This window comes from Canis lupus, chromosome 24, assembly GCF_003254725.2.
Source record: "Canis lupus dingo isolate Sandy chromosome 24, ASM325472v2, whole genome shotgun sequence".
NCBI classification, from domain to species: domain Eukaryota; kingdom Metazoa; phylum Chordata; class Mammalia; order Carnivora; family Canidae; genus Canis; species Canis lupus.
In genome coordinates, this window is record NC_064266.1 from 8,818,989 (window position 1) to 8,842,558 (window position 23,570).

General features: G+C 36.9%; 1 protein-coding gene across 18 annotated transcripts in view; it reads left to right on the forward strand.

Moving 5' to 3' along the window:
* Positions 1–23,570, forward strand: part of SEL1L2 (SEL1L2 adaptor subunit of ERAD E3 ligase) — a 137,318-nt gene that overhangs the window by 10,094 nt on the left and 103,654 nt on the right. For 9 of the 18 annotated variants that reach the window (XR_007405532.1, XR_007405531.1, XR_007405534.1 and 6 more), the window contains exons 2-3: positions 18,559–18,614; positions 18,748–18,915. Coding sequence is in view for 14 of the 18 variants with exons in the window: in XM_049100430.1 (XP_048956387.1) it covers positions 18,559–18,614; positions 18,748–18,915 (224 nt within the window). In the remaining 4 variants the exon portion in view is untranslated. Of the gene's footprint in view, positions 1–3,585; positions 3,657–5,465; positions 5,650–18,556; positions 18,615–18,747; positions 18,916–23,570 lie in introns of all 18 variants that reach the window. The other 9 variants (XM_049100423.1, XM_049100419.1, XM_049100420.1 and 6 more) reach the window with 6 other exon arrangements.

Sequence of the window (23,570 nt, forward strand, 5' to 3'; positions counted from 1 at the left end):
TCTCAAGCACAAAACCTCAAAATTGTATAATCATGCAGTTATAATGCACTATCATCTAATTTAATGTTTTTTTTATAGATGTAGGACTGAGGCCCAGAGTGGTGAAATTGATTCCCCAAGGTCATTCTGCAAAGCCAGTTCTAGAGCCAGAATCTCCAAATCCTTTACAATTATTAATTCCTTTATTCCTTCACCAGATCCTGTCAATTCCACAGTGCTTCTCCCATTTATGCATTTTCATGTCTCAATTTAGAGTCTCAGTATCTTTTAGCTATACGACTGAACTTTTAACTCTTCTCTTTTATTCACAATACAGTACTGCCAGAAATAATATTCCTAAACCCCAGACTTGATCATAATTTTCAGGCACCTCCTTTATGCAGAATAAAATTCCAACATCTAGTCCAGCCGTCAAAACTCTATGCAATTATATCCCAACTTCTTTCTGTTTTGTCTCTGTTACACACATATTTTATTCCAACTAATTCAAACTATCAGCTACTCATTATACCTACCTTTCTTACTTGCATGTCTTTCTCAATCTGTTCTGCAGACAACCTGCAATGATGGTCCATCTGCAGGAATGTACTGGCATCCCATTTTCTTCCCCAACACCACCATAAGTCTACAGTACAATATCCTGCTCATCTTTTAAGGTCCATCTCAAGTTCTACTACCAAAAGAAAAAAAAAAATTTTCCAAGCCCTTCCTTGTAGCACATTGAACCTTTATTTTCTTTATTTTCTTATGCATGTTGGCCTCATAAATGAGTTAGTTTTTAACCCCCTCACCAGATTGTCAACAATTTTTAAAATTAGCACTTGTAACACTTTAAAATTTGTAAAACACATTTCCAAAACCTGGGGTAGATCATGCAGACTTTCGTATTCGTCTAAATTTACAGATTTTTCAAAACCCTGAAGAATAGAGTGTAGTGAGACTTGAATCCTTCAGTGGGATTCAAGTTTTGTTTTGTTTTTACTCTGTATCACCTGTTAGTTATTCTAAGTCTGTATTCTACAAAGTGGACTGCTCTTGAGTTTTTGCCTCATAATCATATTTACTTGCCGCAGGCTGTTTCTACATGCTACCAAGCAGCCAGATGAAAAATAAAAAATTCAATCCATCACTCAAACATTTTAAAATGTAGTATATATATGTTTGCTTCTGTATAGAATAAACAGCTGGGTGATTATTTACTTTTCAACCAGTTATTTTGGCAGTAGGATGATTACATAAACCCTATCAGTGGCATTTTATCAGTTTTTCATTGATTTTATAATTTTACTGACATCTGTAATTTATTTACTGTAGCCATCTAATTTGATTTATATAGTTCATCATCCAAAGAAGATATGGTAGTCCAGAAAAACTGGTTTGTTTAGACTTCCTTAAGTCTTAAGTCTGCCTCACAGACTTGGCGCCAAAATTACAGCATTGGGCTTAAAGAGAATATTCCCAAAATGGGAAAAGTATACGCCCTGCAGCTTCCCTGACTGAAGATTATTTTTAGGGATGCCTGGATGGTTCAGGGGTTGAGCGTCTGCCTTCGGCTTAGGGCATGATCCCAGGGTCCAGGATCAAGTCCCATATCAGGCTCCTTAGAGGAAGCCTGCTTTTCCTTCTGCCTGTCTCTGCCTCTCTCTGTGTGTTTCTCATGAACAAATAGATAAAATATTTTTTAAAAAGAAAGAAAAATAAACTATGAATACCTAAAAGACAAAATAAGAGATGGAATGGACTTGAAAGAAGAAATTTTTCCTCCCAAATGTACAAAAGAGAATATGGCTAGATATGATGTACCGATGGGTTCAGGAAAAGGGAAGGAGCTCTGGAGCAAAAAGAAAGGATCATTGGTTGGAAACAACAGCAGCTGCAGCCTAGCAGTCTGACTCCTACCCCCATCCCCACTACCACCTCCAAATGCAAAAGAGAGGGCACCATGTTCATTTCTAGTAATGAAAGGCTAAGTGACTAGGTTATTTGGTCCAACCCTCCCACTGAAAACAAATGATGCATAAAATATGCAATCTTCTTAGATGCAATGAAGAGTTGAGAAGATAGTAAAGAACTACCAGATAAGGGATCCCTGGGTGGCGCAGCGGTTTGGCGCCTGCCTTTGGCCCAGGGCGCGATCCTGGAGATCCGGGATCGAATCCCACGTCAGGCTCCCGGTGCATGGAGCCTGCTTCTCCCTCTGCCTGTGTCTCTGCCTCTCTCTCTCACTGTGTGCTTATCATGAATAAATAAAAATTTAAAAAAAAAAAAAAAGAACTACCAGATAAAAATGTAAGGAATTGCTAGCATCCAGAGAAGCACAGAGCATCTGAGCAAGACTAGGGCATGCCTCACCTTGGTCCCAGTCCTGACCTGAACATCAAAGCAGCTGTTACCCTTAGCCAGACAAACTTGGGCTTTGGTTTTAGTGTCCTCACAAAGCAGGAAGAACAGAATCTAATTCTCAAGACCTGTCCAAGGTGAAGAGTCTAATAGGAGACCTTTTCAACATCAACCAAGAACCATAAAGTACTCTACTCTTAAGATAAGGGCAGCCCAGAAGTAAATCTACCCCTTCCCAAGTCCAAGGATCTGCAGAGACTTGACACTTAGCAAAACACAAAGTAAAGAAAAAGGAAAAAAATACCTTCCTGATAAGTTGTGATCACAGGCCAGCCCCCCTGGAGATTTAAAGCCTGGATAATCCAAAGCACCCTGAGCTAGAACTAGATCTAAGATAGTCCTGTACTTAGTACTGTCCCAGGCACCTGGAAAAAGCAAATTCATGTTCTCCTCATGGGAAAACAGCTTCATTTTAGGTCTCAATCCACTTAGATAAAGTTTTCAGTACATAGTAAAAATAACTGAGTTCACAAGGAGACAAAGCATGAGGTGGGAGATTTGGGGTGGCATTTTGGCAGAGATGTAAGGTTCTGCTGCAAATGGCTAGTGATACTGAGGGAGCACCTATTCCTGGGCAACTGGGTCCTGTCACATCCTGATGGTATATCCTGCAACACCCACAAAGTTACTGATGGTCGGCTGAGTTGATTGTTAGAGCATTCAGAGACAGATTAGGAGGGATAATCCAAGTCAAACATGAGGAAAACTAATACCACAGAAAAGAAAAGCATCAGCCTACACACACACATACACACACTCACACACCACACTGTAATATCTGAGGAGACAGAAAAAGTAGAGGAAAGGGGTGCAGTCCTCAAAACATAAAATGATAATCATAAGATGTATTTTAAAGATGTTATTGTATCCATAAAAGATGAGCTATTTTGGAAATGAAATATAGTAAAAATAAAAAGCTCAAGGCTGAATACCAAAATTGACAGAGCTGAAGAGCAACCCAGAGGCTCAAAAATCAAACTGAGAAATCCTTTTATAAGCACGATGCAAATGGACAGAAAGATGACACGTATGAAATAAAGGTTCAAGGACCTGAGGGATGCATCCAAAAGTTAACAAATTCACATAAGGGGGTCTCCAGAAAGAGAAAATAGAAGAACTGGGGGGGAGAAATAAAGATATTAAATAAAATTCCCCACATCTTAAAAAGACTTTTTTTTTTTATAGCATCTTTAGTTTAAGTTCCACTGAGTGCCAAGTAAGAAGACTGAGAAAAGACCCACTCCCAGAAAATAATGGTAAAATTTTTGTGCTTTTAATCAGAAGATCCTAAAAGCTCTAAAGAGAAAAAGTACATTATTGACAAGGTGAAAAGTAAGCATGTTGACTTAAAATTCATTAAGAACATTGGATACAAAAAAGACACTAGAGAAGTATTTTCTAAGTGCTGAGATGAAATGATTCAGAATCTAGAATTATCTAATTTGACAAACTAAAACAAGTGTAATCACAAAATAAGACATTTTCTTTTTTTTTGTTTTTTTTTTTAGACATTTTCAAACATGAATGGATTCAGAGAATTTATCACCCACAAATCCTAACTGAAATATTGACTAGAAAATCTGATCCAGCAAAATAAAACATGAGTTCAAGAGGAACACTAAAGGGACACCTGGGTGGCTTAGTGGTTGAGCGTCTGCCTTTCGCTCAGGGCATGATCCCAGAGGCCCAGGATTGAGTCCCACATTGGGCTCCCTGCATGGAGCCTGCTTCTCCCTCTGCCTCTCTCTGTCTCTCTCTCTCTCTGTGTCTCTCTCTGTCTTTGTCTTTCTCTCTCTCTGTCTCTCATGAATAAATAAATAAAATCTTTAAAAAAAAAAAGAAACACTAAAAGTCAGTGGTAATCAAAGAAACCTTCAGGACATGATAAATCTAAATAAATGCCTATTTTAATTTTTAAAAATATAAGACAAATTCATTTTTTAAAAATCCCTTTCACAAGGGAAACCCTCTTACAGTGTTGGTAGGAATGCAAACTGGTACAGCCACTCTGGAAAACAGTGTGAAGGTTCCTCAAAAAGTTAAAAGAAGTACCCTAAGATCTAGCGATTGCCTACTGGGTATTTACCCAAAGAATCAAAAACACTAATTTGAAGAGTTACATGATCTCCAATGTTTATAGCAGCATTAACAATAGCCAAATTATGGAAAGAGGCCAGATATCCATCAACTGATGAGTGGATAAAAAAGATGTGGTGTATATTTATATATATATATAAATTTATATATATATATATATAATGGAATATTACTCTGCCACAAAAAAGAATGAAATCTTCACGTTTGCAATGATGCAATGAGCTAGAGAGTATTATGCTAAGCGAGATGAATCAGTCAGAGGAAGACAAACACCATATGATTTCACTCATATATGGAATTTAAGAAATATAACAGATGAACATAAGGCGGGGGGGAAGAAAAACCAGAAAACAGACTCTCAACTCTAGAGAACCAACAGAGGGTTGCTGGAAGGGAGGTGAGCTGTGGGATGGGTTAAATAAATGATAGGTATTAAGGAGGGCACTTGTGGTGAGCACTGGGTGTTGTATGTAAGCTATGAGTAGCTAAATTCTACACCTGAAACTAATATTACACTGTGTGTTAGCTGGAATTTAGTTAATAACTTGAAAAAAAATCCCTTTCACAATAGCAACATAAATTTAAACACTGGATCTTAGCCAAAAGGCCAAGAAGCGATAGCAAGAGAAATTTAAAAATAGCTAGGAATAAATTTAAAATTAAACAAGGCATATATGAGTAATAAAAATGAAAATTTTCTGAAGAGCATTAAACAGAAAACTGAATAAATTAAGGCTATACACCTAAATGAATCTCAGTATTGTAAATATGCCAGGTCTTTGTAAGTTAACAGGTAAATCCAATGCAGTCCCAGTGAAAATATCAACACATTTCTTAAATGAATTTGACAACCTTATTCTAAATTTCATCTAGGAAAGAAATTATACTAGGATTCCCTAGATAAGTTTTGTTGTTTTTTGTTTTTTTTTTAAGATTTTTATTTATTTATTTATTTATTTATTTATTAGAGAGAGAGCGGAGCAGAGTGGGGAAGACAAGCTGAGTCCATGCTGAATGCAGAGCCCAACACAGGACTCCATCTCATAACCCCAAGATCATGACCCAAGCCAAAATCAAGAGTGGACGCTTTACTGATGACTGAACCACCCAAGTGCCCCTCCCAAGATAAGTTTTTAAAAGAAGAACAAGAAAGTGTGTAGTTGGGTGCTTGTGTATTTGCACTGAGAAGTTCTTGCTCAAATAGTAAAAAATGCAATTATAAATCCACAGTAATTAGAGTACTGCCAGAAGAATAGGCAAATGCATCATGAAAATAGAGTTTAAAAATGAAACAATGTAGGGATCCCTGGGTGGCTCAACAGTTTGACTCCTGCCTTCTGCCCAGAACATGATCCTGGAGTCCCGGGATCAAGTCCCGCATCAGGCTCCCTGCATAGAGCCTCCTTCTCCATCTGCCTGTGTCTCTGCCACTCTCTCTGTGTGTCTCTCATGAATAAATAAATAAAATCTTGGGAAAAAAGGAAAAAGAAACAATGTACAAATGAGAATTTAGTACCTGAAAGGAAGTTTCTCAAGGCAATGAGTAAAAGATGAACTATAAGGAATACTATTGTCAAATTGTCTATTATTAGGAAAAGTCAGACTCTTCATCATACCAATCAAAAAAACTGAGTCCAGATGGATTAAAAACATAAACAGTATGAATGCCTGGGTGGCTCAGCAGTTGAGCGTCTGCCTTTGGCTCAGGGCATGATCCCAGAGTCCGGGGATCGAGCCCCGAATCAGGCTTCCTAAATGGAGACTGCCTTTCCATCTGCCTGTGTCTCTGCCTCTCTCTCTCTGTCTCTCATGAATAAATAAAATCTTAAAACACACAAACAGTAAAAGAAAAACTATAAAAATAGCTGAAGGAAATACAGGAAAATATAATTCAAGTGACTGGTGAGTCCTTGAACAAGACATACGCCCCCACACACAAATGTACATACGCACAAAGGTTATAAGTGAGGAAATGATAGTTTCGACTGCATTTGAATTTTTAAAAAATTCTGCTGCAAAGGATACCATAAACAGTTAAAAGGCTAACAGACTGAAAAATATATTTGTAACATAAACACCAATCAAGTAATATCCAAATATCCAGAATATATTTTAAAACTCCTAAAGATCTTTTCTTAAAAACCTAAAGATGGGGAAAATATCTAACACTTCATTCCTTGGAGAGGAAAATGCAAAAGCCCCTAAATGTGACCTTGGTGGTAATCATGCAAATGGAAATTAACAATGAAATACCACTTTATCCCAGGGCCCCTGGGTGGCTCAGTCAGTTAAGTGGCTGCCTTGAGCTCAGGTCATGATCTCAGGGTCCTGGGATCTAGCTCTGTTTCCGGCTGCCTGCTCAGCCAGGAGTTTGCTTCTCCTCCTGGCTGAGCAGGAAACCATGGTGGAGATGAGTCCCTTCCAACCCTAAGACTCTGAATTTTATCTTATAGCATGTCAGAACTCCTCAGGAACATAATGATTAACAAAGAATTTCTACACATAAACTAACTTCTTATCTCCACATTCAATAAATGTTGAACTTCATATATTTATGTATCAAGATCTGATACTGAACTTCAAGATCTGATCAAGAACTTCTAAGATCACATACATAATATTCTACAAATGTGCTTTTATATTTCTCTGAAAATATACCAAAATACAGAAGCTAAGGGATTTTCTATATAGTTATTTCCTTGGGTTGATTAACTTAGTAGTACCAGGTAAAACATCTAAACTTTTATCAGTTTTAGTTCTCATTTCATTAATTATTTAAGTAGTACTTTTAATCACCCCAAGTTATACTGTAGTAATTTCAGGAAATGTTGCATAATGCCACAGACATTTAAATCACTAGAGAAGACAAGACATGGTAAGCATAAATGCCTTGCCCAAGTTCAATTAGTACAACCATTTATAAAGGAAATTAATACTAAAATTGAAGACTTCTGAATCCTATTATCTTGCTCCACTGATAATTCACATTTCTTTACCTTTCAGAGAGACACTGATAAGTGAAAAGACATAAGAGCTAAAAGTTTCAAGAGTGCCAAACCTGCTTTAAAACTAGTTCTTATAACACTCAAAACAAATAATCTATATTAGGTTCCCAAAAGCAATTAATTTATCAGTTACTTCTCTGTATTCAATCAATCAATTACATAATGTTTTACAAACACAAACTTAAAAGCACTTTCTATCCAGTCAGCCCATTCCCAAATTTGTAATGGTAGAATTCCCAAAAATTCTAATGGTGGGCAGAACGGAAGTCCATTAGGGCAGCTAGAAAAAAAAAAAAAAAAACGATAATGTTACACTCATGTGTCATCTTTGTTTATGAAAAACAGAATATTATATAACGATTTAAAAATAATACAACTTCATGGATAGAACCACTTAATTCAGAGTTTTTACATTGATGAAGCATAGCAAGAATAAGGAAGTTTTTTTAAAGAGGAAAACCCTTACTTTTTTGAAAATTTTGTGGCTATATAATTGAATTTGATAATTTCAATCCTGAGATTGTTTTATTCTAAGTTTTCAGTACTAACTTAAAAAAACAGTTCGGTTGAATTTTAAGTTTATAACATGGCAGAATTTTACGTCATGTTATAATAAAAGTATTTCATCAACCATCAGTTTTAATGAAGACACTATGCAGGGTACTATGGGTGAACCTAAAAAACAGGGAAGTGGGGATCCCTGGGTGGCTCAGCGGTTTGGCGCCTTCCTTTGGCCCAGAGCGCGATTCCAGGGTCCCGGGATCGAGTCCGGCGTCAGGCTCCCGGCATGGAGCCTGCTTCTCCCTCCTCCTGTGTCTCTGCCTCTCTCTCTCTCTCTCTCTCTCTATGTCTATCGTAAATGAATAAATAAATATTTTTAAAAAAAACAGGGAAGTGGTTTCTGCAGTTGAAGATCTTACAATCGATAGAATAAAATTAAGTATATAATTGGGGGCTAACCTGAATGACACAGAATACAAGTCCTGCAGAAGTTCCAAAAAGGGAGAGATTATTTGAGGCTGAAATATTTAGGGGAAACCTGCAGGTAAAGGGGCAAATTTATTTAGTTATTTTAACAAATATGTTTTACAAATCTGTTATAGGACAGGAACTCTGCTGGCACCAGAGTCCAGTGTTGAAACATGACAAATGTGCTGAAAGGCTGGATAAAATTTGGATGTTAGGACAAGAAAGAGAAAACATTCCAAATCAGAAGTACAGAAATAAAGGGCATGGGTGTAAGAATGAGTAGAGTATACATATGGAAAGATAACCACCACTTCAATAAGAGCAGAGTATAGTAGTAAATAACTTGGTTTTAAAAAATATGGTCAGATTATTGAGAACCTTACATTTCCAGGCAGAGCAAACTAAAAGAAGCATTACTAAATGCCTGATCCATGTCAGTCATTTTCATAGCCATGATCTCATTAAATTCTAAGTGTCCAACTCTTGGATTCAGCTGAGGTCATGATCTCAGGACCGTAGGATTGAGCTCCATCTGCTTAAGACTCCCTCTCCTGGAGCAGTGGCTGAGCATCTGCCTTCTGCTCAGGACATGATCCCAGGCCCTGGGATTGAGTCCCGCATCAGGCTCGCTGCAGGGAGTTGCTTCTCCCTCTGCCTATGGCTCTGTCTCTCTCTCTCTGTGTCACTCAATGAATAAATAAATAAAATATTTTTTAATAAAGATTCTCTCTCCCTCTCCTGCCCCTCCTCCACTCAAATCTTTAAAAAATTTATATTACTAAATTAATATAATTAAGTCATTAGTCTATTACCAAATATATAATACATCAAAATGTATTTATTGGTCTACTAAGTTACTGCAATATGCTAAAATTTTCATTAGTACAGTTCTTTTATCATAAATCCCAATTTCCTTTATTTCTTTAGAGACTTTGATAATGTCCAAATTTGGTCTAATTATACATAAGTAATGATTGCAAATTATTCCTATTGAGGGTACAATGGAATAGCTCCCTCCTATATAGGCAATTCTTAGTGTATAGGTGTTAAAATTATTATATGACTGAAATGGGTCTCTTGAGGACTTGAGCTACGATCAGTATGTAGAGGATGGAGCTTTATCTAAGGAAGATAATATGTATGTCACCCCAATCCCATCAGGGATCTGGGTAAGAGAAAATCTGTATCCATCAGAATAGGAGGGCCAGGGACACCTGGGTGGTGCACTTGATTGAGTGACTGACTTGGTTTCAGCTTAAGTTGCGATCTTGGGTTCATGGGATTAAGACCACATCAGTTTCCACACTCAGCAAGGAGTCTGCTTGGGATTCTCTCTCCCACCCCCACCGCCCCCCAACACACATACACTCTCTCTCTAAAATAAATATATATTTTTTAAAAAAAAGAATAGTAGAGGGAGATCCCTGGGTGGCTCAGCAGTTCAGTGCCTGCCTTTGGCCAGGGGTATGATCCTGGGGTCCCGGGATCAAGTCCTGCATCAGGTTCCCGGCATGGAGCCTGCTTCTCCCTCCGCCTGTGTCTCTGCCTCTCTCTCTCTCTATGTCTATCATGAACGAATAAATAAAATCTTAAAAAAAAATAATAGGAGAGCCTTAGGTGAGTGGTAGTTAGAAGTTGTATTCTTGCCCTGAATATCAAAGAGATCCAGGTATTAAGGAGAATAGCCCCCATGGAATGGAATAAAATGATACTTTTCCCAAACATGTGGGAAAGATTCTTATGAAATTCTTCCAGAAAAGGGAATGAGATAGGCCCTAGGAGAATGCAGTTGAGGTATTCTCAAGAAATCTATCTCTGTATAATGGACTCTGTTTTATATTTTCTTTGCTCTTCCATGGAGTTATTAACTCTGTTTTGAAAATTCCAGTCTCTTTTAGATTCAGTAAGAGTAATCAGGGAAAGGAGATTGGAGGGAAGGTGGTTGCAGCAATTATCAAAATGAGAAAAAGCCAAAGAGAAGGTAAAATTCAGTAGGAGATCCTTCTTCCAAGGTTTAAACCATATAGTTTCTTAATTTTATTTCAATAAGGGAAGTTCTTTTCTTATAAATGCTAATTCCACTTGCTTTTAAAAGGTAGGCCTATGGAGAAGAGAAGGGAATTGACATTTATTATTTAGCTGCCATGTATTTAACAAACACCAAATACTATACTTTAATTCTATTCTGTCCTCACATCTACCTTTCTATGAGATATAGTATTGCTATTCCCTCTTTATAGAAAACTGGGGCTCAGAGGGATTAAATAACTTATCCAAGGTCACATGGCTAAGTAAGAACATATGAAATCTTATTTCTGAACATCAGGCTTGATGTACAAAACTAAGTATCTCACAATCCAAAATAATAAATGACCTAAAATCATATTTGTTTTTTATTGGAAATTTTAATAAATAACTTCTAGTCCATTCAATAAGAATTGTTAAAGAAAGTAAAGAAGAAAACTTTCAAATAGTTTGATCAGTAACTAGTGAAACAGATTATTTGTATTTGAAAAATACTTATAAATGTGGACCTACCCCTGAATGAAGAGGAAACTGGAAGTCAACATAGGGAGCTAGTATTTATATGGTAAGCAACAGGGATTTATGAGTTTTTAAGCAGATGTGTGCCTTGCTGGAAACAGTACTCAGGGAGATTTATTCTGAGTGTAGATGTAAATTAGATTAAAATTAGAGCAATCATGATTAAATCTGTTAGGAGGCTGTTGTAAGAATGCAGGCATGAAATGATGAGGGTCTGATTTATGCTGTGTTTTCCACAGGAAACTGAAAACTCACCCCTCCAGAAATCTCTTTGGCAGAATTTTCTCTCGATCCTCGTAGCTGCAAACTATCACTCTTCTCACTCCTACATCTTCCCAATTGTGTACCCATTTCTGGTGGGCCTGACCTGCTCCCATTATTTTAGTCCCAGGTTTTGCAATTGTCCTTGTTGCTAGGATTGTCTCTCATCCTTGTCTCACCTCTGCCAACCTGGATTCCTTCTGTGGCTCCTCCTATGACTTGTGTTACTTTGCTTTCCAGTCATTCATTACAGTTTAATTCCCAGAGCTTTACTTCTTAAGTGGCTGCCTATTCTGGAATGAGTACATTATCCTTTTCTAGTTCCTAACCTCCTACACTCACCATCTGTCCACTCTAAAGTCCTTGCTGACCCAGCTCAACCCACAGAGAAGACATGAGGACTGAGCATTGAGAAATACACAATCATTAGCAGATATAAAGCCAAAGAAACTCTAAAATAGAGGTTTGAAAGGAAGAAGGATATCCAGGATAGTGTAAAGTCACAGAAGCCAATGTATTGCACAGAATCTCAAAGAAAGATTAGAAAGGAAACAATAGTCACTATTTTTTATACCATTACTACATATAATGGTAAGAGCAGGGGAGGAATGAAGTACCATTTTAAAGAACTAGGACAGGAAAAAATAAAAATAAAAATAAAGAACTAGGACAGGAAAATCAATAAAATAAATCTGTTTAGTTCCATTTGTAAGTGTTGTTTGAACAAACAAGCAAACCTTTTATTTACTTATAACTCCCCAGGCATATTACCTCATAAAGTACAGAGGGGTTTTTTTGTGTGTTTTGGGGAATTTTGTGGTGCACTTTTTTTTTTTTCAAGAATCTTAGTGACATTAATCACTGTCCCAGTGATCATTCAAAGGAAGATGAACCATGTCTTAGAAAGAAAGAACCTGTGCCCAGTGGGGAAATGAATGTTAAAGCCAGGAGTTAGTGTATATCAAGCCTTTCATGAGAAAATAGATCTGAAAAGAATGTCATCAAGACAACAAATATTCTGGGATGTTATTTTCTTCTAATCCTTCTCTTAATGCTTTGAGTATATTATATATTATTTATTTTGGCATTATTTATTGGTGTCATGTAGCTTCTGAGAATGGAGAATTCTATCCAAGGAATCCTAGTTGGCTGAAGAAACAGAAAGGTTTTCAATCATCAACTGCTGTATAACAACACAAAACTTTGTGGTATGAAACCGCAATGATTTATTGTTTCTCACAATTTTCTGTGGGTTTACTGGGTTATTTTTCTGCTGGTTTCATCTAAGCTCACACATGAAACTTCATTCAGCCGGTAGTCAGTTTGGACAGCTGGGCCTTTTTCTCTTCCCTCCACTATTACCCCTGGCTTCTTCAGGGCATGGTGGTCACAGGGCATTATTCCAAGACGGTAAAAGAGGCTAAAAGGATTAAGGACTAGCCTTGGAAGTTGAACAATGTCATCTGCCACATTCCTGTTAGTCTAAGCAGGTTACAGGGGCAGCCCATTCAAAAAATGGGGAAAATCGTCTCCATCTCATGATGGAAGGATTAGGCAGTCACACTGTAAAGGTGTATTAACATAGTAGTTGTGATTCATGGGGACCATTGTTACAATCTACCACAGTCTACCCTTAGGCCCCAGTGATTCACATCTGTCCCACATGATTCTCCCCCTTCTAATATTGCCCAAGACCCATCAATCATAGCATCAAGCTCAGAATCTATAATTTCATAATCTGCACCAGGTCAAGAGGTCAGTGAGACTCCTTGAGTATAGTTCTTAGATTCAGACACCTATGAAACAAAAAGACAAGTTATCCTTCATTCCCTCACATACCCAATGGATATTGGAGAAATAGAAAACCACATTATACTAGATACTGCTGTCTAAAAAAGGGGAATGAGAAATGTACAACAATCACTGGTCCCTCCAAGGGTAGGCACTGCTCCTTGATAGGAGCCCTGTTCTGTTCTCTTGGAGTAGATCCCTAATAATTATTTCCCTTGGTTCTTGGTAGCAGCCTCTGGACTCCTGGCTCTGCCCTCTGATATCAGTACTCATATAGAGGGAAGTTTTATAAAACAGTGGGACAAGTCTCTAGCAAGCACCAATGTTCCTTAACTGATATTTAAAAGCCTACTAGAAAGCCTTGTGTGACATACTGTTGGTAGCAAAATCTGTTCCCCAGTAGCCAACCAAAGCTTCATTTTCATAATAAAAACCATTTATGAAAAACCCACAGCAAATATCATTCTCAATGGGAAAAAATTGAGAGCTTGTCCCCTGAGGTCAGGAACACGACAATGATGCCCACTCTCGCCACTATTGTTCAAAGTAGTATTAGGAGTCCTAGCCTCAGCAATCAGAAAACAAAAAGAAATAAAAGGCATTCAGATTGGCAAAGAAGAAGTCAAACTCTCCCTCTTCACAGATGACATGATACTGTATGCAGAAAACCCAAAAGACTCCATCTCGACATTGCTAGAACTCATACAGCAATTCAGCAACATAGCAGGATACAAAATCAAAGCACAGAAATCTGGCATTTCTCTACACTAACAATGAGACTGAAGAAAGAGAAATTAAGGAATCAATCCCTTTTACAACTGCACCCAAAACCATAAGATATCTGGGAATAAACCTAACCAAAGAGGTAAAGGATCTATAACCTAAAAGCTACAGAACACTTCTGAAAGAAATTGAGGAAGACACAAAGAGATGGAAAAACATTCCATGCTCATGGATTGGAAGAATAAATATTGTGAAAATGTCTATGCTACCCAGGGCAATTTACACATTCAATGCAACCCCAGCAAAATACCATGGTCTTTCTTTGCAGAGTTGGAACAAATAATCCTAAGATTTGTATGGAACCAGAAAAGACCTCAAATAGCCAGAGGAATGTTGAAAAAGAAAAGTAACACTGGGGACATCACAATGCCTGACTTCAAGCTGTATTACAAAGCTGTGATCATTAAAACACTGTGGTACTGGCACAAAAAAACACAGATCAATGGAACAGAACAGAGAACCCAGAAATGGACCCTCAACTCTATGGTCTACTAATTTTCGACAAAGCAGAAAAGAATATCCACTGGAAAAAAGACAGTCTCTTCAATAACTGGTGTTGGGAACATTGGAGAGCCACATGCAGAAGAATGAAACTTGACTATTCTCTTACACCATAAGGCTTTTAAACTCTTACCTGACTATTCTCTTACACCATACACAAAGATAAACTCAAAATGGATGAAAGATTTAATGTGAGACAGGAATTCATCAAAATCCTAGAGAACACAGGCAGCAGCCTTTTTGACCTTGGCCACAAGAACTTCTTACAAGACACGTCTCTAAAGGCAAGGGAAACAAAAGCAAGAATGAACTGCTGGGACCTCACCAAGATAAAAAGCTTCTGTGCGGCAAAGGAAACAGCCAACAAAACTAAAAGGCAGCCTACAGAGTGGGAGAAGATATTTGCAAATAACATATCAGATAAAGGGCTAATATCCAAAATCTATAAAGAACTTATCAAACTTGAGATGCCTGGGTGGCTTAGCAGTTGAGCATCTGCCTTCTGTTCAGAACATGATCCCAGGTCCTGGGATTGAGTCCCACATCAGGCTCCATGCAGGAAGCTACTTCTCCCTCTGCCTATGTCTCTACCTCTCTCTGTGTGTCTCTCATGAATAAATAAATAAATAATTTTTATAAAGAACTTATCAAACTCAGTACTCAAAAAACAAACAATGCAGTCAAAAAATAGGCAGAAGACATGAATAGACATTTCTCCAAAGAAGACCTACACATGGCCAACAGGCATATGAAAAAATGCTCTACATCACTTGTCATCAGGGAAATACAAATAAAACCACAATGAGATACCACCTTTCACTGGTGAGAATGACTAAAATAAATATGACAAGAAACAACAAATGTTGGTGGGGATGTGGAGAAAGGTGAACCCTCTTGCACTGTTGGTGGGAATGCAAGGTGGTACAGCCACTCTGGAAAACAGTGTGGAGGTTCCCAAGAAGTTAAAAATAGAGCTACCCTATGATGCAGCAATTGCAGTACTGGGTATTTACCTCAAAGATACTGTGTAGTGAAGCACCAGGACACCTGCACCCCAATGTTCATAGCAGCAGTGACCACAATAGCCAAACTGTGGAAGGAGCCACAATGTCCTTCGACAGATGAATGGATAAAGAAGATGTGGTATGTATATACAACAGAATATTACTCAGCCATCAGAAAGAATGAATAGCTACCATTTACATTGACGTGCATGGAACTGGAAGGTATTACACTGAGTGAAATAAGTCAGTCGGAGAAAAACAATCATCATATGGTTTCACTCATATGTGGAATATAAGAAATAGTGAAAGAGACCATAAAGAAGACCATTTTCCCTAATGGGGAAAAATTAGAGAAGAAGACAAACCACGAGAGACTCCTAACTCTGGGAAACAGAGGGTTGCTAAAGGAGAGGTGGATGGCAGGATGGGGTAATTGGGTGACAGGCATTAAGGTGGGCACATGATGTGATGAGCACTGGGTGTTATATGTTGGCAAATTGAATTTAAATTAAAAACAAACTTTTTTAAAAGTTCATTTTCTTTAGGTAAAAACCTAAAAAGCCTGAGGTTTAGAAAAGAAAAGTATTTTTGTTATTGTGTATCTTCTTCTGGAAGTAATGACCTTTATGTTCTTTTTATGTTTTAAGCTATTAAATAGTTTGTTCCTTCAGTTAGATTCTTACACCTCCTCCCATTTCACTAATTCTTTTCTACATTTTTATCTACACTTATCCTACCTTTGATAATTGCTTTTAGCCCTGTAATTTTCATGTTAATATATGGCCACTGACAGCTTGATTTTCTGGTCCAGTGTATAATATAGACGTTATTCCACTTAATATCCATAATTTTCTCCTCTTGCTCTAATACACATGACACTTTGTACTTCTTGTTCTGTGTCTGTATTTTACGTGCATACTAACTCTAATTTTATTCTGTGTACTTTGGGGAGTATAACAATAGGAATATATCAAATCACATTGCTTTTTCCAGTTTACTTTTTCTAGTTGTGATAATGGAGATTAAAAATTGCTAGACATTTACTGTAGCTATAATATTAGTCATGTTGTCTGATTTCTAATTCACAAATATAATTAGGCTAAGTAATTTGTTTTGAAGAAAATGCCTTAATTGAGATAGAAGTCATATAATAGACAGTATTAATAAATTCTGATAACATATTAAGTCTCTAATAATGCTTTTTCACCATGATCCTTTTTAAATATTAATTTACATACCTTATCATCTTATTTTTTTTTTTTAATTTTTATTTATTTATGATAGTTACATACCTTATCATCTTGAAGGCATCTTAAATCCTTTAAGGAAGTAGACCTTCTTTATAATAATCATAACCATAATTATATGTACAGCTAACATTTATTAAACACTATATATTAAGTACTAAATACTTTACATAGGTTATCTTATTGGAAGGGCACCTGGGTGGCTCAGTTGGTTAAGCCTCTGCCTTCAGCTTAGGTCATGATCCCAGGGTCCTGGGATCTGTACTCTCTCTTTCTCTGTTGAATAAATAAATAAGTAAATCCTTTAAAAAAAAAAAAAAAAAACTTTAAAAAAAAGATTATCTTATGGATTACTATAACAAATTAATGAAACAGATACAAAATCAAGATTAGCATTCAGGCTTGGTTAACTCAAAGGCCACATGGTGGACCACTACCCTATATTGACTGATAATGAGTATCCATGGCCTTAAAATGATCACTTGGCAAACTTAGGACAAAGGAAGTTGCATTTATAATAATGTTCTTATTCTGGCATAATTTGTTTTACATCCTGAGCCTGAAAAGAAATCCTAATGTATATAATTTGATGAAATATGTATAATCTTTAAAATTTTTCATATGCTTTGTATTAATGCATTTGTCACCATGATGTTGTTGAATATTTATTTAGATTTTGTCAATTGCTTCTCTAGTTTGACAGAAGACTAAATATAAACAATCTAGAAGCAGTTTCTGTAAGGTCTGGCTTACAAAGTAAACAGAACAGACCTTCTATAATTGTGAGTCCAAATACTAAAGTTGATCAGTGAGAGAAAGAATAAAACATATCAAACTAATAAATACAATATCAGAGATAATATGAGAATATTCATAACCTGCTCTTAAAAGTATAAGCTCACAACTTTTACAAATATAAAATTTTAATTATCCATATTTGTCTTCACTCAAATTCTTCAATCTATAAAAGGAACATATTTCATGTATGCATGTTTTACTTCAGGAAATATGTAGGGTCATTTTTACAGTGCATAAAATAATTTTTTTAGTAATTGAAAATTATCAGTCCTACTAATGTAATAGACATGCCATGATGTGACACCTTGTTTTCAAAGTTTTCAAAGACTTATTTTTCTGAATATGTAAGTTCAGAAACTTCAAGCCTATGTAAAAATGAAATATATATGTATTCTATATGGTATATATATGCTCTTCTTTACAAAAATATTTGTTAAAAAATGCTTGTGAATAGTAGTTTCTCAAATTTCAAAGCCTGATGTAATTGTACTAGTCTACATTTCTCAGATATTTATATGTTTCAACTATACTAATTTTTAGTGTCTCTCTGACATAAGAATCCAGTTATAAATATATAAAAGATTATATTCCCTCTTCTATGTTTTAATATTCTTAAAGACATGATATTTATTTACATGGATACTTTTTTTTTAAGATTTTATTTATTTATTCATACAGACACAGCTAGAGAGAGAGAGAGGCAGAGAGACACAGGCAGAGGGAGGAGCAGGCTCCATGCAGGGAGCCCGATGTGGGACTCGATCCGGGGTCTCCAGGATCACACCCTGAGCTGCAGGCGGCACTAAACCGCTGCGCCACCAGGGCTGCCCACATGGATACATTTTAATTAAGTTGTAGCTCAGAAAGTTTTCTGCTATTGTAATTAGTCTATTATTTGTAGAACTCTTTCATATTAACTCAATTTCAGGATGCTTGATTAAAGTATTTAGATTGTCTTTGGTGTCAAGTTACATCTTTCAAAATTATCTGTGAAGGAATTATTTAATACCACATAAATGGTAATTTAAATTTAAATTATTTTTCACTATTATTCTTAGAGTTCTAAAAGTTATCTAGAAAGTTTTTTATTAAGAAATGATTTACTGAAATGTTAAAAGAAAAATACCTTCAACCTTATAAACATCTTTTATATTGCAGATATCGAAGCAGAAAAGCATAATAGAAAGCAAAAGGAAAGAAATGTCACCACACAGGTAAATATTCTGCTAAACAACCATTGTATTTCTCCAGTACAAAATTGAGACTATCGGCGCTATACGTAGTATTTATTCATAATGCTTAAAATTTCTTTCTTTTTTTTTTTTTTTCTTTATTTATTTATGATAGTCACACAGAGAGAGAGAGAGGCAGAGACACAGGCAGAGGGAGAAGCAGGCTCCATGCACCGGGAGCCCGACGTGGGATTCATTCCTGGGTCTCCAGGATCGCACCCTGGGCCAAAGGCAGGCGCCAAACCGCCGCGCCACCCAGGGATCCCTAAAATTTCTTAACCAAGTAATTACTGCCTGTTGTTTCTGAGTTTTGTTTTTTCTTTATTGTAAATATTTTTTTTGTTCTTTCATTCAACAAATATTTATTTACTCATTCCACTGTAAGAAGATAAGACTGTTATTCCTAAGCTTTCTCATAAACCACAACCTGTTTGGGGTTCTAAATATTAAGGCAAAGAGGACAGAGACCAGTCTGGCTTATAGTCACAGATGCTTATTAAATATTATTGACTTGATGATTTCTTCTGATAACTTGGAAGTAGGGGATTCAACATTTTCAGTCTATTCTCACTAGCCACCAGCATAATCCTATAAATGTAACTCATTTCAAGTCACTTCTTTACTTTAAACCCTTTCATGGCATCCCATCTCACACAGAGTAAAAACTGGTGTCTTACCTATTAGCCTCTGTGGTCTGGCCTCAGTATTTTTTCTCTGACATCATCTTTTACTACTTTCTCTTTTACACCGTTCAGGACACACTGGGCTCTGTGCTATTCCTCAGAAACCCCAGACATGCATGACACTTTTCTACTCTTCCTGCCTGAAGCATCCTTGAACCCAGATAATCATGTACCTCCCTGCCCTCACCTTCTTCAGATCTTTGCTCAAATGTCATCTTTTTGGAGGTCCTTCCCTGACCATTCCCTAATTAAAGAAGTAAACTTTGAAAAAATGTTTATATAAATTAAGAATTCCTCTCTACATTACAACATTTTTTAAACTCCTCCAAATTTTCCTGTTCCACATTACCATAACTAAAACATCCCATAATCAGCAGTTGGATTATTATATGCAGAAATAAAAATGACCTTGGGATAACCTCACAGTTTATCCTTAGGCAAGTGGAAGATAAAAAGACACCAGCTCCATCAGGTCATCTGGCTTTCTCTTGTGGGCTCTTGATATCTTGTGATATGCAGTGCCTGCCCAATAACATATGAAAGCACCCTTTCTTTTTAAAGATTTTATTTATTTATTCATGAGAGATACACATAGAGAGGGAGAGAGAGAGGCAGAGACGTAGGCAGAGGGAGAAGCAGGCTCCCTGCAAGGAGCCCAATGCAGTACTCAATCCCAAAACCCCAGGATCACTCCCTGAGCTAAAGGCAGACACTCAACTGCTGAGCTACCCAGGCATCCCTGAAAGCACCTTTTGTAACCAAAGAGCTCAATCAAAGATCAAGGACCTTGATCAGGCTCAGAGATGTCCTCCCTGATGCCCAGCATTATTATATGAGGCCCAAATACAAAATACAGAAAGGACCCCAGCTCTACCCATGTAAAGCAATGCAAAAAAAGATATAAACTATACTAAAAGAACTCAGAATATTGAAAAAAACCAAAGCACTATCTTCATGCCAAAGATGAGAAAACATGCTAGGGTAGACTGTGTATCTCACCAACTTTCAATGGAGTATCCAGTTGTTGTTGTTTTCTGTTTTGTTTGGTTTTTTAGAGATTTTATTTACTTATTCATGAGAGACACAGAGACAGAGAGAGGAACAGACATAGGCAGAGAGAGACGCAGGCTCCATGCAGGGAGCCTGACATGGGACTTGATCCCAGGCCTCCAGGATCACACCCTAGGCTGAAGGCAGTTCTAAACTGCTGAGCCACCTGGGCTGCCTGAGTAGCCAGTTTTTTAAGCTTCCTTAGTACCAACCTCATAGAGCACAGTCAGCAGAATTGAAAATACCAAGGACTCTATACTGAGTAAAGTAATCTCTGTTCACTAAATTTGCCATGTTGTTTCATGACTTCTTTGCAATAAATAAGATACTGTCTGGCTTAAAACACCCTTCTCCATCTCTAACCCCTTCTCCATCTCTAACCCCATTGCAGACCTGGTAGATTCTGATTATCTTTCATAATAATTATTATTTACATTATAATTTGTTTAAACCCACCTAAGTATAGCTGCTTTCCCCTAGTTTTCTCTTTCTAGCTTTACAACTCCAGGGTTCACAAAAGAGTATCACCTACTCCTCCATTCCTCCTAGCACACACTTTCTAAAAAAACATACATACTTAAAAAAATATTTAACATTTCTGTGTAGGATGTCAACTGGTTACTTAAGTGGTTAGTTATTAAGCACAATTTACAAATTAGAATAACTAAGCCCATTCAGATTTAAAAGATCTTTGTAGTACAAATTTCATTCATTCAACACAATACCCACCACATACCACATACAGTTACTGGAATTTGGAATTTCCAAAAGGTCCTAATTTTTTTTTAGCTTTGTGAAATCAATATTTATATTGCTTAAATTTGATTTTGTGAGCTTCTGAAGGGTAAGAAAGTATCTCTGTTGTTGTTACATAAATTAAGGCTTTTGTTATAGGCTAGCCATGTGTCAAATGGTGGAGCTTCTACTGTTCTTTCCATTCCTTCAGTGGCCTGATGGCAGACTTTACTGTGATGGCAGAAGTGGTGGTATAGGTCCAGGTACCACCAGCTACCATTTTCCTGTAGGAACCACAGTGCTAAATTGCCACAGCTCATCTCTTCATCTTGGTTTTGCTGCAGAAGGAGCAAATGTACTTGGTGTGTTGGCTTATTTCAATTTTCTTCACCATTTTCCTGAGGAAGGCCACTATAATAGGTCTCATATTTACCAATGATTTCAACATTCTTGGTACATGTAGCCACGTCACAGAAAACTAGCTCCAATCCCAGAGAAGCAAAAAAGTATCATTTAATCTTTTCAAATGCAATGCTTTGCATGCAATATGTACAATAAGAGTTTACAGATTTACTGAAATATGCTACTACTGTCTCCCCAAGACTTTGGTTGTAAAATGGGTGGTTTCTCCATCCACTGCACCCTTACTTTCTTTCTAATCACCTATCCTGGGGTCATACTTCTCCAAGTATTACCTTTACCTTCATTGTAACTGAAACTGAAATTTAGTTTTCTCCTGAGAACTTCCCCTACAGCCCTCCCAAATATTTTCTCCCACAACACAATTATATTGGTCATAGTTGGGGTGGTGAGTATCTTTGCCTTTCCTTATTGCTACACTTTCATTGGGAGAATAATAGGAGATGAGGACAGAGAAGTACCTTGTAGTCTTTCTCTCTATTTCTTGGAGCTGTCAGTATCCATGAATTCTTGCCTCTCAATCCCATTATTTAGATTTTTTTGCTCCAATAACTGCATCTTCTGTCTACTCCCATGGTCATAATCTGGACTATGTCTTTTCAAAATTAAAAGCTTAAGCTTCCAAGTCTCTGAAGACCACCTGGTGCTTTCTAAGTTATTCCCATTAATGCTTCAGTCCCACCAGGACCTCAAATCCATGTGTCTCTTTCACTGTTTATCATTCCATTCACATCCTCATTCCTTCTTACTTAGCTTAGACTTGATGGCTTATGCTACAGGAACACAGTACCTTTTTCAAAACCTTGGGAATAAATGTGTTTCAGAACTCAGGGTTTTTTGTTTGTTTGTTTGTTTAATTGTGGCAAATATACATAAAATTTACCCTCATGACTATTTGTAAGTGTATAGTTCAATTACTGTTAGTATATCCACATTATTGTATAACCGATCTCCAAAACTCTTTGACCTTGCAAAACTGAAACTCTATACCTACAAAACAACTCTCTGCTTCTCCTCTCCTCCCAGCCCCTGGCAACCACCATTATAGTTTCTGTCCCTATGATTTGATTAATCTAGATATCTCATATAAGTAGAATCATGCAATATTCGTCTTTTTGTGACTGGCTTATTTCATTTAGCATAATGTCCTAAAGGTTCATCCTCACGTAGCATGTGTCTTAATTTTCTTCCTTTTCAAGGCTGAATATTTTCCATTGTATGTATATTTTGTTTTATACATTTTGTTTATACATTTATCCTTTGGTGAACACTGGGTTGCTTACAACTTTTGGCTATTGTGAATAATGCTGCTATGAACATGGGTATACAACTATCTTGATATCCTGCTTTCAATTCTTCTGGGTATATGTGCATGAGGGTTCTACTTTCTCCACACTGTGACCAACACTTGTAATTTTCTATGTTGCTGGGTTGTTGGGTTTCTTATAGTAACCATCCTAGTAGGTGTGAGGTGGTATCTCATTGTAGTTTTGATTTGCATTTTCCTAATGATTAGTGATGTTGAGCATCTTTTCATGTGCTTATTGGTCATTTATATCTTCTTTAGGGAAATGTCTATTCAAGCCCTCTGCCCATTTTTTTAATCTTTATTTTTTTAGGGAGAGAAGGAGGAAGCACGTGCATTTGCATGAGCAAGGATAAGAAAGGGCAGAAGTAGAAGGAGAAAGAGAATCTTAAGTAGGCTCCATGCCCAGCACAGTGGCCATCACAGGCCTCGATCTCACAACCCTGAAATCATGACATGAGCCAAAATCAAGAGCTGCCCCGCAACTGACTTTTGTGTGTTGATATTGTATCTTCCAATTTTGCTAAATTTTTTGTGTGGAATCTTTAGAGCTATCTACATATGAGATCATGTCATCTGTAAGCAGAGATAATTTTACTTCTCCTTTCCAATTTAGATGTCTTTTATTTCTTTTTCTTGCCTAATTGCTCTTGCTAGGACTTCTAGTATTATAGCAGTGGTAGAGTGGTATCTTTGCCTTGTTGCTAATATTAGAGGCAAAGCTTTCAGTCTTTCACTATTGAG